Raw genomic sequence first — 17,021 nt, forward strand, 5'->3', positions numbered from 1 at the left:
CTATTTTCTTCTATAGTGCTATGTGAATATGGGACATACTGTATTTTTCACCAGACACTTGTAAGACCTATTTGATTTGATAGGGGCAAGTCATTCCCAAAGTCTCTGTACAGTACTTTTTTTGTATAGCAGTTATTCTTTTTTTGTATAGCAGTTATTCTTTTGTACACAGCACCATGTTTCCTAAGGCAACTATCTATGTAGTTTCCTGGTGTAGTTGTTTTCAGGTGTTCTCCCGTGTTTCTAAGCACCTAAGTCTCTTCTGAGAATTCAAGCTGGGTGCCTATCTGCTTCTCCAGATACTAAAATGCCTTTAAAAATCTTCTTCACAGTGTTTGATTACTAAATACTTTCAACATGCAAAATTTTACTTTTTTCATTTTAATAGCATCTTGGTAGGTTTTTTGAGCAACCTTCCATTTTCTATAACAGCGTAGGATTTTGTACATTTGCATAGTGGCTCAAAAGATGGAGACCTCCAGACAAATAGGGAATAAAATTCTGCAACAGAATGTAAGAAAGGAGACTTTTTTCTAAGTACATGGAACATTACTGCTTATATGAATAACATGAAAAAACTTTAATGTTTACACAGATAGCATTCATGAAGTTTTGTCAGCCTTTTAGTTGCAGACTTAACTGAAAACTGCATCTGAAGTGACAGTAGTAGGAACTCTTATTATGCTGACTGAGTAAGTTATGATATGCCCTCTAATAATGTAGAAAGTTTGTTCACTCTGTTGTAAGAAAGATACAGCAGACTCATCTGAACTATAATAAAGCTGAATTGTATTGGAAGATTTTTTTTTTCTTGTACTGAAACTGAAACATTCTAGGATTGATGTATTGGTCACCTGACCTTCATGTGTGCTTATGGTTTAATCTGAGCCTTCCTAAATCAGATAAGCAAATATTTCTAACACTCATTTTTCTATGGAATACTTACACTTGTTGCACATCAGGTACTCTACTTTATGTTTTATCACAATTCCTGTTCTTGGATGTGTATGCTCTAGTAATAATGCCAATTTCTTTCTGTACTTTGAATAAAATGATTTTTTTCATCAAAACAAAGCCAACAGTTTTTAATTAACAGAAGGATTAAAACATATTAATTTAAGCATGGTAAGATCAAAGTCATACATGCTTCAGACACACACACACACAAAAACAACCCAAGCATAAGGAATAATGATAGAATTTAGGACACTAATTGTGATAGAGGTCAAAGTCCAAGCTTTATTGTTCCAAGAAATGCAGCATAGAGCTATAATTTCTAAGTGCCTTTTTGTGAAGTTAAAAACATTTCTTCTACTGTCTGAGCAGGGCAGAAAAAAAAGATGCATTAAAAACTATGTCTTACACATAAAAATTATGCTCAAATTTATTGCCTAATAAATGATAGGAACAGAAATATACAGATTTTTTTCTATCATTCTTTCAGCTCTGTTGTCAGGCGACTGACAAAATTTGATAAAGTTCTATCTAAACTTTATTTCTGATTTTGTTATTTACGGTCCCTCTTTCGAACAACTTATGTGATGTTCTACTCTCATCTGTAAACTATGCATAACAACATCGCTGCTAGCGGACCATAGGGGTATTAAATTCAGAGAATAAAATAATCAGTTAGAACTTTATTTAAAATATTTGAGAAGTTAACTATCGTCACGCAGCTGTAAGATGCTGCCAGCTTATTTTGGGTGATCATGTTATTTCTGCAGTATTTATAAGCTTCTGTGCTCACAAAACACAGCTTCAGCTTCCAGACTGCTATTTATTTATTTATTTATTTATTTATTTATTTATTTGTGTACAGTAGAACTATTTCTAATACTGTATTCATACATTTATATGGCTTTTATATAGCAAATTTTTCTTCTTAGACAGGAACACGATTATGCAAGTCAAGTACAGATTGCCACTCTGTTTAAACTTCTTGAGTTTGATTACTTAGGGCTTTTACTAAAACACGATATTCAATGAGGATTAGGTGAATGATATGTCATAATTAATAGGTCAGGCACTAGTCATAATTACTCTCTGAGTCGATTTGTTCTGCTGTCCTAAATCAGTGTATTTCTTTGCTACATCCTGGTCCCCACGGATCTCAGTTTTTTTGTCTCACAATAACTGTGAGGAAAGAAAATTCTATTTCCACCAAAGGACAAAATAAATTAGATTCTGCGCAGAAACATCTTTTCATTAAGTATTAACTTCATGCTTTTTTTAATGAAGCAAGGAAATTCATGATCAAGAGAAATGAGTGAAGTAAACTAACTGCTGTTTCTCTAAGAGATCTACACTATATTTTTTTTTAACAGGAAAGCTCATCCATAGTGCAACTAAACAGGAAAATAATGATCCAGGTTCTCTGTCAAGTCAGCAATAGCCAAATACAGTTTGAGCCATCTTCTGATTAAAGAACAAATAATTTTTTTCATTGCCATCAAAATGACCCTTCTTTTTTAGTATTTCTCTCTGGAGCCATTTCTGAATATCTAGTAATATGCTTTGAAAGTGATTACACTACACTTTGTCCCTCCTCGGTTATATAGTATTCTAACAATTCAGGCAATTTCTCTGCTGTGAAGAGAAAATAGATTGAGATGTCAAACACATCTGCAAAATCCAAACTTCACTAGGTTGCATTCAAGAATGTAAAAATATAAAAATGCTGTTTGAAATCAGGTTGAAAATATGAAACACACACAAAAAAAAGAATGACTCAATATGTAAGAGATACAGAAATAATATTCCATTCTTGCTAATCTTTACCTTTGCAGTATTTTTCATGAGAGTATTTCTAAATTCTTAATGAAATTATTCACAAAATATGGATTTCTAATGTTGTGCCCTCTTTTTAGATTTTATTTAACTCATATATTTTTAATATGAGTTCTGAAGAGGCAGGCGTTTTCAAACCAACACACAGAGACCATTGGAAACTAAAGGCACTTGCAGAAAAGGAAAACCAGATAATGTGTGTGCCATTTGGGAAAAAAAAAAAAGAGGTGCTGTGGAAATTTTATGACGCTCATAAGAAAAAAAATCTATCAAACAAAGGTCAGGAAAAAAACCTTCTTATGAGGAAAGTTCAGGTTAAATGAATGGCAATGATGATGAATGGAACATTCGATCTAAAGGTGTAGGATGAATGAGGACTCTGGAACAAAGAAGCAGAATCAAACAAAACAGAAGGGTCTTAACATAAATGTTAAACTTGTCTGAAACTAGGGAGAAAAGGAGCCAAGCCAGCTGGCAAATTCTGAAACAGGAAGACTGTGGAAAGTGGTATTTTGAAAGAACTGTAAAGAAAACTAGCGGATGGAATATACCCCAGGGATGTGGTAAAAATGGAAAAGGAGTGATGACAAGAGAATGAAACTTACAAGAAAACAAAATCCATCATCCTATTATCCTGCTCACTATTTGAAGCTTTCTGTTGTCACATCCAGTCACCTGATTATAAACTATTAGTTACAAGTTATTTGATATATCTTAGATAGGATCTCTCATACACTATGGGCTATATTAACAAATAATGAAAATGAATGGGCGTTTTATTGTTTCTGGAAGACATACCTCTAGTTTACATAACGAAAGCAAATAAATGAATAGTCTTGTGTTTAAGCCTCTCTTAATAAAATATTATGCTCAACCACAAATGTATTATATGACCTGACAAAGCTACTCAATGTAAATTGTATAAATATAAAAGTTTAATACAGCAGTGAGATTGCTTTGGAACTATTTGCAAAGGAGCACCGTGTTCCCTATTTAAAGTATAATATCTTTATAAAGTATTAAAGTACACTACAGCTCTGTCTGATTTGGGAATAAACATCACCCGGACACCATCTAAACCTTACCAGCTATTCCAATCCTTTGTTGGCTACTGGCAGGGCAAAAGGAAAGTTATTAGATTATCATGTTATGAGGTGACAGCAGAAAGTGACATAACTGTGTCACTATGGGTATGTGCTCACAAGCCCCCATGTAAGTCTGTCAGACCCAATTCTATAAATCTAAGCTTGTTTTTCCTCTGCCACGTTTTACATTACCCCATTTCTCGATCTTTTTGGCCTTAAATTCTGATGTCATTATTATCTTAAATATCCATAAAACTGCCTTGTGATGTCTTTCAATTTTATTCTTGTCCTTGTTCTGTATTTTACTTTGATAGAATTAATACTGATGAAATGCTAAACTGAAATTTGAAATCAGTTCAGTTTATAAAAAAGTGGATATGACCCTAAAGACACTTATCTTTTCCTTCCTTCCTTTCCCTTTTCTTTCCCTCTTCCTTTCTTTCTAACTTCTCTTTATCACTTCTTTTGCTCTTTAACCCTTCTATCTCTTAATCTTTTTTTTTTTACATCTTTCCTTTCTTCTTTCTCTCCTTTCTTTCTCCTTTTATCTCTTCTTTCCTTCTTCCCTTCCTCTCCCCATCAACTTTCTCTACCCATTTCTTTTTCTCTCTTACTTTCCTCTTTACCTATTTTTCTTTCTTTCATGTAACAACTCTGTGTACAACTATGTACTACTTGACTGGAGCAGTCAGGAACAATTAATAGCTGGGATGTCCTTGGAGGTTAAATTGTAGTGATATTTGAAGCCACTGGCACTCTGCAGAGAAAAATGTAATCTATGTTTTTAAAAGATAGTTTAATTACTTGGCATTCATGCAGAACTAAGAAATACAGCTCTGCTTCCATGATAATAACTCCCCAAACTGCAAAGGTCACTTACTCAATACCCTTGCTGTATGGCAAAATATGAGAATGACACCAAAACTCAAAAACTCAACTTCATATCAGCCTATTATTTGGTATTAACATTCATGTATATTTTTGTAGTTTTTCATAAAACCTATTGTGTATTATTGTCATTAAAAAAATACAACACTTAATCTTGCTTTGTTCCTAAAAGAAAAAAAAAAAAAAAAGTTCATATAGAGCCCATTTACATGGCTGTAATTCAGCTAAAACTAAAATTAAAAATGAATGGGAGTTCTATATTAGTAAGTGGATGAGAGGACCTTGCACAGAAGCAAAGGTAGCAGCAGTAATTACAATCAGCTTTCACTGACCCTTACTGCTTTTTCTTGTAATTTCCCTCTCTTTTTGTGTAATTATTCCATCAGCTGAAAAGAGTTCAAAACATTTATTATGTTAATTCTATTTAAATTATTCATATACATTTAACATTTAAACATAATCTTTATATGGTTATCATGATATTAGCAAAAGAACGTCATCTAGCTAATGCACTGATTAACCATTTCCCAGAAATTTGTGGTGTCTGTCATACCTGAACTTCTGAGAGTGGAACCCTGGATCCCTTTGCAACCTGCTCAGAACTTTCTCTGTGAAAACTATCTCCAAAAGTGAGTCAAGCATGTCTGTACTCTTTTTAATCCTTTTAATTCCCATCAGGATGTAAATACTGTGTGGCTGCATACTTTAAAACAGGTTCTTAGGTACTATTCAAAGAGTTTTTAATGGCAAACAAATCTCATCAGTGGCCAGTATAACATCTCAAAACCTGGAGTTTTCCATTATTTCATTAAAGAAATGAAGAAATCGTAACAACATCTAATCAATATCATACACATGTAATAATCAGTTATGAACTGGTCATACTATTTAGGACAAAAGTCTGTTCAGTACCACGGACAAGTACAGTCAAAACACAGTGTCCAAAATAGTGAGTACAACTTACTTAAAAAACATGTTTCATTAAAAAATATATATGTACCTGCTCTTCTATAACAGAATTCTATGTCCTGAATATTGATAAATTCTCACGACCTAACTTGTTGAAATCATCAAATGTTAAAATGATGTGACAAAAAGAATGAGCATCACAAAGCACAGGACTTTGGAACGGGCTAGCATTTGTAACTTCTTCCTTATGTTAGCTTGTCCCTTCAGTTTGTCACTAACAGAAGAAAGTAAAAACCGAAAAAATCCAGCAACCTAAAAAGCAGACTAAAATCCCCAAAGCTCTTGTCATTCCTTTTTAGCATAACTTGCCCTTACAAGTGGCATGAAATATTTACAATGCACTATATTTATCTTCATTTGTTATATCACGCTGAAGATAAAAGCCCAGTGTAAAAAGTGGTGGCATTACACAGTCCCTTTATCTTTTCCAATATTTTGTATATCCATTTCCCAAGTAAATTAAATTGCAAATAATAAATCAACTTTTTCATAATAGTTTAAGAGTATACTTTCATTTTGTTAAATTAAAAAACTATACATATTTCATAAATCTCAACAGTCCCAAAAGATATGGTGAAGTGTTTGATTAATAAAATGAAGGGCTTTCCTTATATGAGAGTAAAAAGTTTGAATTTTAACAACTGTAGTTATTAAATAACTAAAAAAATTTCTACGGAATCAACAATTTTCCAGTTTCATAGCTCATATTTTACATCTCAAAACAAGCTTCTTAAATTAGTCAGCCTTCTAAATCCCTGTTAGAACTACAGACAAACACATTTTACAACCTGGTACACCAAATTAGCTGCTACAACATGACTCTGGTATCAGTAAGAAAGTTTAAAAAAAAATACTACAACCTACCTTTCCAGTAAACTCAGCTGGGATCTGTCTAATTCCAACAACAGCACCTCTACATTTCTCTTCAAATGCTCTTCAAGAATGCAAACTGTCATTAGAATTATGTTTCAAGACATGAGGTTGATCTGTCGAATAGATGTCTCACATTTCCTCAGATCACTTTCCGGAATCTATCACAGGTCAGTGTAGCAAGACGCACCATTTGCTTGGGGCCAAGTTATAGTTACACAGAAATCAAAGGAAATCTATCCAGACTCTTAAGTAACATCAAGAACCATATTTGTGAAAACTAAGGTATCTATACTTGCTTTATTTTCATAAAAGTGAATGACTTTGTAATATCCAACTTCATACCTGGTCTACATCAAGATATCACTTCAAACAAAATGGCAGATCCGCATCCTTTTATGCATGATCTCCTTAAAATATTGCACCTGGGTTGTCCTTATTGTTACTTTAGCAACACTGTAACAAGTCCTGCCAGCAAACGTATTGCACTATTAAAAAGCCACTGATAATTCACAGATCTTCATAAAATATTCACATTTCAAAAGCCAAACAGAAACAAAATGTTAGAGCAAATGGCAAAGACACCAAACAGTTTTTCTCAATTTATCTATAGCTTTGGGGTTTGGGTTACCTTAACTTCAGCAATGTTTTTTCAACTCCATATGTGAAACTCTTAGAAAGAAGTGCTGAACTGTATTCGTGGAGTTGTGTAGCAAAAAAAACCTACCCTCTCATTTTTACTATCAATATATAAATATATATTTTTTAAATCTTGCATTTTTCATTCTTGCCAACCCACTTGTTGGAATGTTGGCTGTAACCAAATGCCAGCTGCACTTACCCCAGTGTTGTCATGGTGACAATGGTGTACCAGAAGGCTGCGGGGATGCTGGTGAACTTGCTGGCTGATGAACCTTTCTCTGCATAGTACATGACTGTGGCAAAGATGATGATGGCCATGGTAAGTGAGAAGAGGAGGAAGCCCAACTCCGAGGCGCAGCTTTTGAGGGTGTAGCCCAGGATGCGCAGGCCCTGCGAGTGGCGGGAAAACTTAAAGATCCTGAAGACACGAAAGACTCTTAGTGTCACAAAAGCCCCACTGACGTCTTCATTATCTGTCATCACCAGGCCAATGTAATATGGCATGATGGCTACCACATCAATGATACTCATGACACTGCGCACGAATTTGTAGCGACTCGGAGCTGCTAGCAGACGTAGGAGATATTCAACTGTGAAGATCATGACACAAGCAGTATCCAGACAGAAGAAAGCCACGGCATAGCGCTCTCCACAGGGCAGCTCCTTGATGCGACCCGGGCTCACCCCACAGGGCACTGTCTCCACCACATTGGCAATAACAGAGACGGCAATAAAGAAACCAGTGACATAGTAGAAGACTAGAGCCAGCGTACTAGTGTGTGGGTTTTCAAAGGCCCGCCACATCCTCTGCCGAGCTGTCATCGAGGGCAGGGAGCTCTCAGCTGCGTGATCCTGGTCAGCATCGTCCTGCAGGCGCTCAGCATTCTCACGACGGCGATCCTTGTACTCCTCATAACAGCAGTCACCAATGATCTCTGGGATGATGCCAAAAAAGGCCAGCTCCTCATCGTAAGCAGAGATGCACTCCTGGCGGGGGTAATGGAGCTTCCCAGTACGGTAGAAGTTGAGAATGTGGCGAAAAATGTCAGGGTCCCGATCGAAAAAGTACTGCTGTGTCTCAGGGTGGTAAAAGAAGTCCCGCTCCGAACTGCCCAGCAAAGTGTCAGGGTAGCGCTCCAAGGTGTCCAGCCATGTCTGGAACTGGATGCCACTCACATTCAGCACAATCAGAGAGTCTTGGCTTCGCTTCCTCTCCTGCCGTGGAGCAGCTGGCATGGGACCTGTGGCCACTGGCATCCATCCTATGGCTGCTGCCCTGGCAAAGGGTAACCAAGCTGCTACACCCGCTGCCATGATCCCAAACAGCGACTACAGCTGAGAGAGTGAATCTACAGACAGTTCTTGTCCAGCCACTAAAATACAAAAGGAAAAGAAAAATACAAAAGTTCACACATTTTCAAGGCTCCTGAAGTTTCAAACATTGTTGTGATTTTCAGAATTAACTAGGCTGTTTAATTCCTCTCCCCTTCCTTTTTTTTTTTTTTTTTTTTTTTTTTTTTTTGGCCCCAGAATATCCTTTCCAGGAGCTGGTTAGACAGTTAGGACAATAAATCGGGGCACTTAGAAAATCAACGTTTTCATGGCTTCTACAACTGCCTAGCAGCCAGGTCCTTTGGATTCAAGGTCCTCGCGATGCTCCTGGATGGAAGCTGTGATCCACAAAGCGCTGCCCACGGGAGCCGGTTGGCAGCCCTGGTGCAGCGGTGCGGCCACCTGGAAGTAGATGCTCTCCACGCGCGATGCAGCCTGTCCCCCCGCCCCTTCCCCGCGCCGCTCCACGCCCGCTGTCGGCGCGGGGCCGCGGCCACCAGCGGAGCCGTCGCCGGGAGGGCTGCGGGGCGTCCGCTCGCCGTGCCGGGGCGGAGGGGTTGGGCCGGCGGGCCGCTGCGGAGCAGCAGGGGACGAATCCTCTCGCTGTCCTTGATCGCCGCCCCGGGGACTCCTCTTGACCCGGGCTCGGGGCCGGGGCAGCCGGCGGAGCAGAGGGAGGAGCTCCAGGCGGCAACATTAAACTTTAAGGCAAGTTTTTTTTCGTATAGGAAAGGCATCAAAGGGCAGAGGGGCGCCGGGAGGGGAGAGGTAGCGCGCCCCGGGGCAGGGAGAGGTCGGGGGATTCCGCACGTAGCGGGGCGAGGGGCAGGGAAGGTGCTGATGCGGAGCGGGGCGGCGGTGGCGATGGCGAGGAAAGGGCGGGGTGCGGAGGGCACCTCGGCAGCGTCCAAAAGGGCGGCGGAGGGCGAAGCCGGGGCGGGAGCGGGGCAAGAGAGCGGCGGCGCGGGGCCCCGGTGCGGCAGGTCGCGGCTCGGCGGCCGGATCATACCCCCCGCGCCCCCCGCCTCCTGCTTCTCGCCCCTTCCCCTCGGTTCTGCTCTCGCATCCCTCCTGCCGTGCTCAGCCTGCGGCACCTACCTGGGAAAGTCTGACGAGAGCGCTCAGTTGCATAGAGACTTTTGGAAATGCGGGCTCTGCCGCTAGATCTCCGCGCCCCGCCGGGAACGGCGGGGAAGTAGTTGCTCCTGAGAAAGCTTGATCGCATCCAAAGGGACATCGATAATAAGGCTTTCCCTTTCCCCCACCCCCACCCCCCTCCGCCGCCACCGCCGAGCGCCAAGCAACAAGTTCAAGGGGTGGGTGGGGGGAAAACCAACGTAATCGCGCCTGGCAGCTCGGCGGAGCACGTCGTTCCCGGGGCGCGGATCCTGCGGCGCGGGGCTGCCGAGAGGCGCGGCCGCTGCCCCTGCCCCTGCCGCGGGGCTGCGGGTGGCGGCGGCGAGGCCCTGGCGCGGCCGGGGGCGGAGGGGTTCCCGCAGCCACGCCGCGCTGCCGCCGCCCGCGGGAGAGGGGCGCGGGGACGGGCGGTGTCGGAGCGGGGCGCAGGGGGCGCGGCGCGGGCATCCCTCCGCGGGCGGAACAAAGGGGCCGGGGCGGCTGCGCCGGCGGCGAGGAGCGCCCGTGTGTGCTGTGTGTGTGCGTGTGTGTGTATGTGTGTGTGTGTGTGTGTGCATTCGCGTGTGTGCGCGCGTGTCTCTGCGGGGCCGCGATCGCGCGGTCCGAGCCCTCCACCGGCAGCGCCGCGCAGAGCCGCCGGAGTTGGCGGTGCTTCAGGCAGGGATCTGTGCTTCGAGGAGGGCGGCTTAGGAGATAGCTTAGGTGAGGTATCCGGGGGATTCCTGGGCAGCGCTAGCTCCTTTCAAGGGGAGGGAAACGATTCACTGAAAAGCAGAGAGAAGGGGGGGGTGAAATGCCAGGGAGCGGAGTGCGGCGGTGCTCCTCACGAACCGCCCCGAGCCGCTCCGGAGTTCTGTCTGCAATATCCAAATGGCTCTTACCCGCTTTGGGAAAGGCGAGAGCTGGGACGGGGATGGGAGCCCTTTCCTCCTCCTCTCCTTTCCGCTCCCGTGCAAAGCCGCCCCCTTTTTCCCGTCGCTAGATGGCGTGTGGATGACGGGAAGTGAGCGCTCCGCCGGGGCCGTGCTGCGGGGCCGGGATGGCAGCAGCCGCCGGCAGCGCCACGTCTGCGGGTAGAACGGGCTGTGCGTGCCGCTCTGACAGCCACGGTGAATAAAAGGAACTCTCCGTGGTGTCTTTAATAAAACCCTGAAAACAGTGTCGTCTTTACTGAGCTCGCACCAAGATAGCATTCCTAGCATTCCTCCTTACGCTGGTTTAATAGCGTAGAAGTAATAGGGCATGCAAAGGAAGCACGGAGTAAACGGGTGTCTTTATGCTTGAAGATCTTCTGGTCATCCTTCCCACTCAGATAACCCAGCTTATTCATATGTGAAAGAAATTTGAAACAAACCACATAAACAGGAGAGAAAAAAAAATGTTGAGGAAAAAAGAACCACAAAGAAACACAACAAACAAACGACAAAGATAGATAAACTGAAGGCTGTTATCTCTTTTCAATGTTTTAATAAAATATGCTTAACATCGATACGTATTAGCTTCTCTGTAAGTTCCTGTGACAAAGGTGAACACAGTCACTGCCAGATCTGACAGTAATCTGTAACAGTAAGCTGTTCCCCTTCAGAAATCCTTGAAGACATGAGGATAAAGGGTTTCAAAGTATTTGGATGTGATTCCTGATTTAGGAAAACTTGTAATGATCAACCACATTTATCAAATCACATGATATGGAATGTCACATAGAGGATACTTTCTGCAGTTTTTCTTCCTAAGACAAATATTCAGTACATTGTATCCTAGAAGCTAATCTATTAATTTGAAATTAATCAATCAACATGTTGTTATGGAGCTTTCACTGATGTGAATATTCTTATTCCAGATGTACAATCAGTGCTTTTGAATCATAAAATCACAGAATCATAGAATGGCCATGGTTGAAAAGGACCACAATGATCGTCCAGTTTCAACCGCCCTGCTATGTGCAAGGTCACCAACCACCAGACCAGGCTGCCCAGAGCCACATCCAGCCTGGCCGTGAATGCCTCCAGGGATGGGGCATCCACAGCCTCCTTGGCCAACCTGTTCCAGTGTGTTGATTTGTTGATGCAAAAAGACAATCCTATGGCAATTAATAAAGTACAAGTTATGATCTCAGCTCAGCACTATGACTTCCTTTGCAGCAAATAATCAAAAGAGGGTTCCTTTTCAGCTGTAGATTCATTTGTAGTCAATGACTGCTCTTATTTTTAACCTTTCCAGCTTAGCAAGAAAAAGTTACTGCTTTCAGCTGCTCTTTCTATGTGGTTTTTACAGAATATGACTCTTCACTTGCAATAGAGGTGTTTTCACCCCTGCAGAGATGAGAGTGGGTTTTATTAAAGAATCGCTTTGATTATTTTAATCTTAATGATGCTTCAGATACTTAACACATGTTATCAGGAAAAATGAAAAAATACGAACAATAACAAAAAAAAAATCAATTGGACAAATGAGTATCAAGTGGTGTTCTAACACCGTGCTGGTTTTAAGTCAGAGCTTTGAAACCAGTCCAAGCTGAAAGTATTTTCCGACATCACTGACTATTTGGAATGTGATTACCTCACCTCACATTTTTGTATACAGTGTGTGTGTCAGAGAAACCTCTCACTGAAACAGAATCATGAAAAGAAAAGCCAAAGGCTGCGTAGCTAAGCATACTCTATTGCCTCCTTGTTCTAACACAAAGCCCCTTGAATTCCTGCTGAGAAGTGCTAACCAGGAAGCTCAAACTTTTGTTGAGTTTTGTGCTTTGAATCTGTTTGGCTGCAGTATTCCTATTTTTGTGTACTACAGAGGGACAATTTCTGATACATGAAGTGTACCTAAATAATCTGTTCTTCTGAAGTCAAAATCCTTCCTGTGACATCAAAATTAGCTTCAAGGAGATTGGTGTGGTGTGGCAGGAAGGATTATGACTTCAAGTAGGAATTAAATAGCAGGGACCCAGATGAGACAAAAATCCTATTTTCAAGCAAAGAAAATAAATCTCAGTAATTGTAGGAAAAGAAGAAAATGGTACTGAAGGGAATGTAACAATGGCCTCTAATATGAGCTGCTTCTTAATTCTTTCCAGAGTCATGAAGCACAAAGAACTCTCTAAGGATTAAAGAAGATAACAGCTAGAATGCATAAGTTTATATTAACACATTTAATTTTTTTCTTTAATATTTTTAGGAGCATTTAGAACATTTAAAACCAAGAATTTTCTTTATAGCCAGAATCATATACATTGCAGCACAGTTCTTTTAGCATTAAGCTAGTGGTCTTTCCTTTTGCAGAAAGAACAGTACAGATATTTAATGCCTCTTTGTAAGTCTTAACCTCAAGGTTCAGCTATACCTTTTTTTTTCCCTTCCTCTTTAGTCTAGAAGATAATTTCACAATTCCTACATTCATATACTAAGATTTTGCATACTCAATGCTAAATGCATGACATCATGCTCAGATAACTGGGTTCTCAGTATATGCTGTTCTTCTGGATGGGTAAAGATAGCTTCCATGAAAGATTACATCTGCTATTTGGTCAAGGAGCGCAAAACATTTTTTTCTTGACTTACAGCAATCAATATTACTTACTAATCTTCAAAATACAGAGATTTCTTCCGAGATCCACTCTAGTTATGATTAAAAAAAATTCTACTGATCTGCTTTATCTACTTCATATACTACTGTTTTGTGGGTCTGAATGCTTGTTTGTTGTTTTTTTTTTTGGTCAGTAGGTTGGATCTTTTTTGAATAATACAAGAAAAAAAGATAGTGCTTTAGTCAGACATGCAATTAATGCAAGTATATGTATTCATAGGTCACAGTTTCCTCGCCTTCACAGATTTGTCATGTCTTAATCTAACTGTTTTTCGTACTGTCAGTCTGACAGAATCATAGAGTCACAGAATCATAGAATATCCTGAGCTGGAAGGGATCCACAGGGATCACTGAATCCAACTCCTGGCTCCACACAGCACCATCAAAATTCTAACCTTATGTCTGAGAGCACTGTCAAAAGCTTCTTGAACTCTGACAGCTTGGGATCGTGACCCCATGATCACTGCCCTGGGCAGCCTGTTCCAGTGCCTGACCACCGTCTGGTGAAGAACTTTTCCTAACCCCAGCTGCCCTTCCCCTGACACAGCTCCATGCCGTTCCCTCAGGCCCTGTCGCTGTTACACAGAGCAGAGCTCAGCGCTGCCCTCCGCTCCCTGTAAGGAGCTGCAGCTGCCATCAGGCCTCCTCTCAGCTCCTCTGCTCTGAGCTAACCAAACCAAGGGACCTCAGCCACTCCTCATACATCTTGCCTTCTAGACCACTCACATCTTCATAGTCCTATTTTACACTTGCAGTTTCATGTCCTTCTTATATTGCGATGCCTAAAATGGCACACAGTGTTTGAGGTGAGGCTACACAGAGCAGAGAAGTGCAGTGGCAGTTGCCCAGTGGCGGTGCTGGGCCTGTTGCACCCCACAACATGGTTGGCCCTTTGGGCTGCCAGGGCACACCAGTGGCTCATGTCAAACTTGTCATCAACTAGAGCCTGCAGACTGCTTTCTATGGAGCTGCTCTCCATCCCCTCATCCCCTGGTCTGTACATATGTCCAGGACTGCCCTGTCCCAAGTGCAGAATCCAGCACTTGCTCTTGTTTTGTTTTATATAGTTGGTGATTGCCCAGCCTGTGATTGCCCATCCCAAGAATAAACAGGAGGTTTTTGATATGAGCACAATTTTTCAAAGACAAAGAGCTATTTTTCTGGAAGTCTGCTAAAATAGCTCAGGTCACTTTGCAGTGCATGTGCTTGTTGTCCTTCTTTCTGTGTGGACAAATTGGTGGCTCTGAACCTTAAATTTACCTCCCACTGGTAAAGATTAAGACATACTGTGGGGGAAGCCCAGGAAATGCACCAGTTCATTTAAATCCCAAAGTCAACTTGAGAGTATAGCAGCATAAACAAAAAAAAGAAAAAGAAAAATCCCCTATTACCCCAGAAAATATTTTAAATGCATTTATTACAGACTTAGTGGGTGGAAGAGAAAAGCAAAGCTATCAGCTTTATGGTTTATCTTTTGCGTAAGGTGTTTTTAGGTGAATACTTGGAATAATCTCAAGACTTCACAAATTTCCAAAGAGGCTGACTTGATTGCAAAGATTTTTACTTTACTATCTGTACCAAAAAAATACCAATTTAGTATTTGTATGTGTTTTTCTTACTGTGGACAGTATGATGGAAAAGATTAATTCCATTAAAGAATGTATTAGTCATATGAAGCACTGGGACTTCCTCTTGAAATTAGTGATGTTCTACCCACTGCCAGTATCATTATCAGTGACATGGTAAATAAAAACTTTTAAACTTTATGTTATATAAATATATATTTTTTATTTTAAATTTACATTTTGGTTTATATAGTGTCTTCAAGTAAAGACCTGTTTTATCTCTATAATGAGGCATAATTTCAACCAATTTAGCTTTAGTCACGTGTGATACCTAATTAAGTGCCTCCTCACCCTAACTTCCTGCATCTGATAGTAAGAAAAACAACTCCAGAGTGCAATCCATTCTACTTACAGTCTGAGTGTATATAGGAAGGTATCTATCAACTAAAGTAAGGGACTTTAAGTTAGGATGAAACTGACAGACTGACCACAAGTCTGCTGACTCAATGAAAATATGACTGCAGGCTCAAGTGCCAAGTGAATTAATGCAAAAAACTAATTAACCGGTTAAGTTCATACTCGTGGTTGCTCTGAAACACAATGAGAAGTCTTTTGAAAAGAATGCTTCTTGCCCGTTTTTTTTTTTTTTTTCAGTGCCTCTCGAGTCCTGTTTCTAGTCACATGCAGAATCTCTAGCATCATCAAATGTCTTCTAGTTCCCAAGCACCAACTAATCCAAAGCAAACCCAACAAACAAAGAAAAAAAAAATCAAAAAAAAAAACAAAACCCACACAAAACAGAATGTATAGAATGATTTAGAAACATTATATTCTTGTATGAAACGAGAGGTTCTAATGAAGTATTTAGTTCTTGCAAGTCTGTGCATTAGTACATGCCTTTGTTCTGCTTTGAGTAGCTGACCCTTTAAGGATGCAGAATTTGGCCCTTCCCTTGGCCTTATTTCTGTGCTCAGATTGTGTGAAATAGGAGTCTCATCATTTGCTTGAGTCACTTGGTAAAATACATGTCAGACGTGATTTAGTTGTAAGCTGTCTCTCAAAGACTGATGTGTACAAAGAGCAGATTGCACCAGAGAGGAAATATCTGCAGCAGTCATAGAGTATGATTCAGTCATGACCATTCCTTCATTTCTTCCTTCTTTATTCAGAGGACAGTTTGACTAAGGATCAAATTGATTTGAAGAATAAATACAACTTATGAGTTTTGTTTAAGCCTTGAACCCTACTATAGACGTTAAAGTGAAATTAAGTTCTTTATCCTTACAGAACTGAAAAAGGTAAATGAAATGGGAATCTCTGTTTCAGCAGGAAATGAATTTGTTTGAAAACATGTTTATCAAAGACAGCTGCAAAACTGCTAAACAAGAGCTGATCCACAGGGAGTAGTCCTGAAAGGGACATGGGCAGTCTGTGGCCAATGTAATCATAGAGAATGACACAGACTCCACTTGTGCTGTTACAGCGTCTCAAAGGACACTTACAAATTATCTTGGAAAGCCTGAGCCTTTCCAGTTTCAAATTAGGTCATTTTTCTCCTTTAAAATTGTACGTAAACTAAATAAAATAAAATAAAGTTAGTTTATATTTCAGTAGGTCACAAATTCAAAGAACGTGAAGAACTCCACAGAAAAAAAAAAAAAATCTGTCCTTCTCTTTAGTTTCCATTTTCCAGGCTGTCTATACCCCTTCTACCCTTATCTATCTGCTTATACTTGCAGAAAGTCACCTGGAAGTACTAAATCATTACTCAATTGGAATGATACTTGATAGAACAGATACATGAAAAAAATATGAAAAGGTTGGTGTCCTTTATATTTATTGCTGCTTTAATTAATATTCTCGATATTGCTAAAGATTTTGAAATTGTGGTATATCTGTGGAAAATGTAGATAAGTAAATTCAATTTGGTACAACTATTGCTTTTCTCACCCAAGTCTTTATTGCTTTTCTCACCCACGTCTTTTTTCTTACTTGACTCTTTAGAATGGATTTTGGCAATTCTTGAAGAGCTATGTATAAATAAAATTATGATGTTCTTTAAATATATACATATGCATATATTTTTGTATATATTTTGCTAGCAGACCTTTCTCTGTGTTCTGAGATATCTGTTCTGGTAGATAACAGATTGTACGATGATACA

General features: G+C 40.5%; 2 protein-coding genes across 6 annotated transcripts in view; one reads left to right on the forward strand and one right to left on the reverse strand.

Annotated features, from left to right (window-relative positions):
• KCND2 (potassium voltage-gated channel subfamily D member 2) overlaps positions 1-10,719 on the reverse strand; it is a 270,524-nt gene extending 259,805 nt beyond the window's left edge. Inside the window, exons 1-2 of one of the 2 annotated variants that reach the window (XM_085218809.1) lie at positions 10,592-10,719; positions 7,441-8,614 (exon numbers count right to left, since the gene is read on the reverse strand). In XM_085218809.1, the coding sequence (XP_085074935.1) occupies positions 7,441-8,555 (1,115 nt within the window). In that variant the 5' untranslated portion in view covers positions 8,556-8,614; positions 10,592-10,719. Of the gene's footprint in view, positions 1-7,440; positions 8,615-9,671; positions 10,552-10,591 lie in introns of those variants that run through there. The other variant, XM_085218799.1, reaches the window with a different exon arrangement.
• Positions 8,868-17,021, forward strand: part of LOC146545228 (uncharacterized) — a 72,232-nt gene continuing 64,078 nt past the window's right edge. For all 4 annotated transcript variants that reach the window (XR_014881846.1, XR_014881849.1, XR_014881847.1 and 1 more), the window contains exon 1: positions 8,868-9,281. Coding sequence is in view for 1 of the 4 variants with exons in the window: in XM_085218843.1 (XP_085074969.1) it covers positions 8,895-9,281 (387 nt within the window). In the remaining 3 variants the exon portion in view is untranslated. The remainder of the gene's footprint in view (positions 9,282-17,021) is intronic.

The sequence above is a fragment of the Meleagris gallopavo genome, chromosome 1, assembly GCF_905368555.1.
Source record: "Meleagris gallopavo chromosome 1, MGAL_WU_HG_1.1, whole genome shotgun sequence".
NCBI classification, from domain to species: domain Eukaryota; kingdom Metazoa; phylum Chordata; class Aves; order Galliformes; family Phasianidae; genus Meleagris; species Meleagris gallopavo.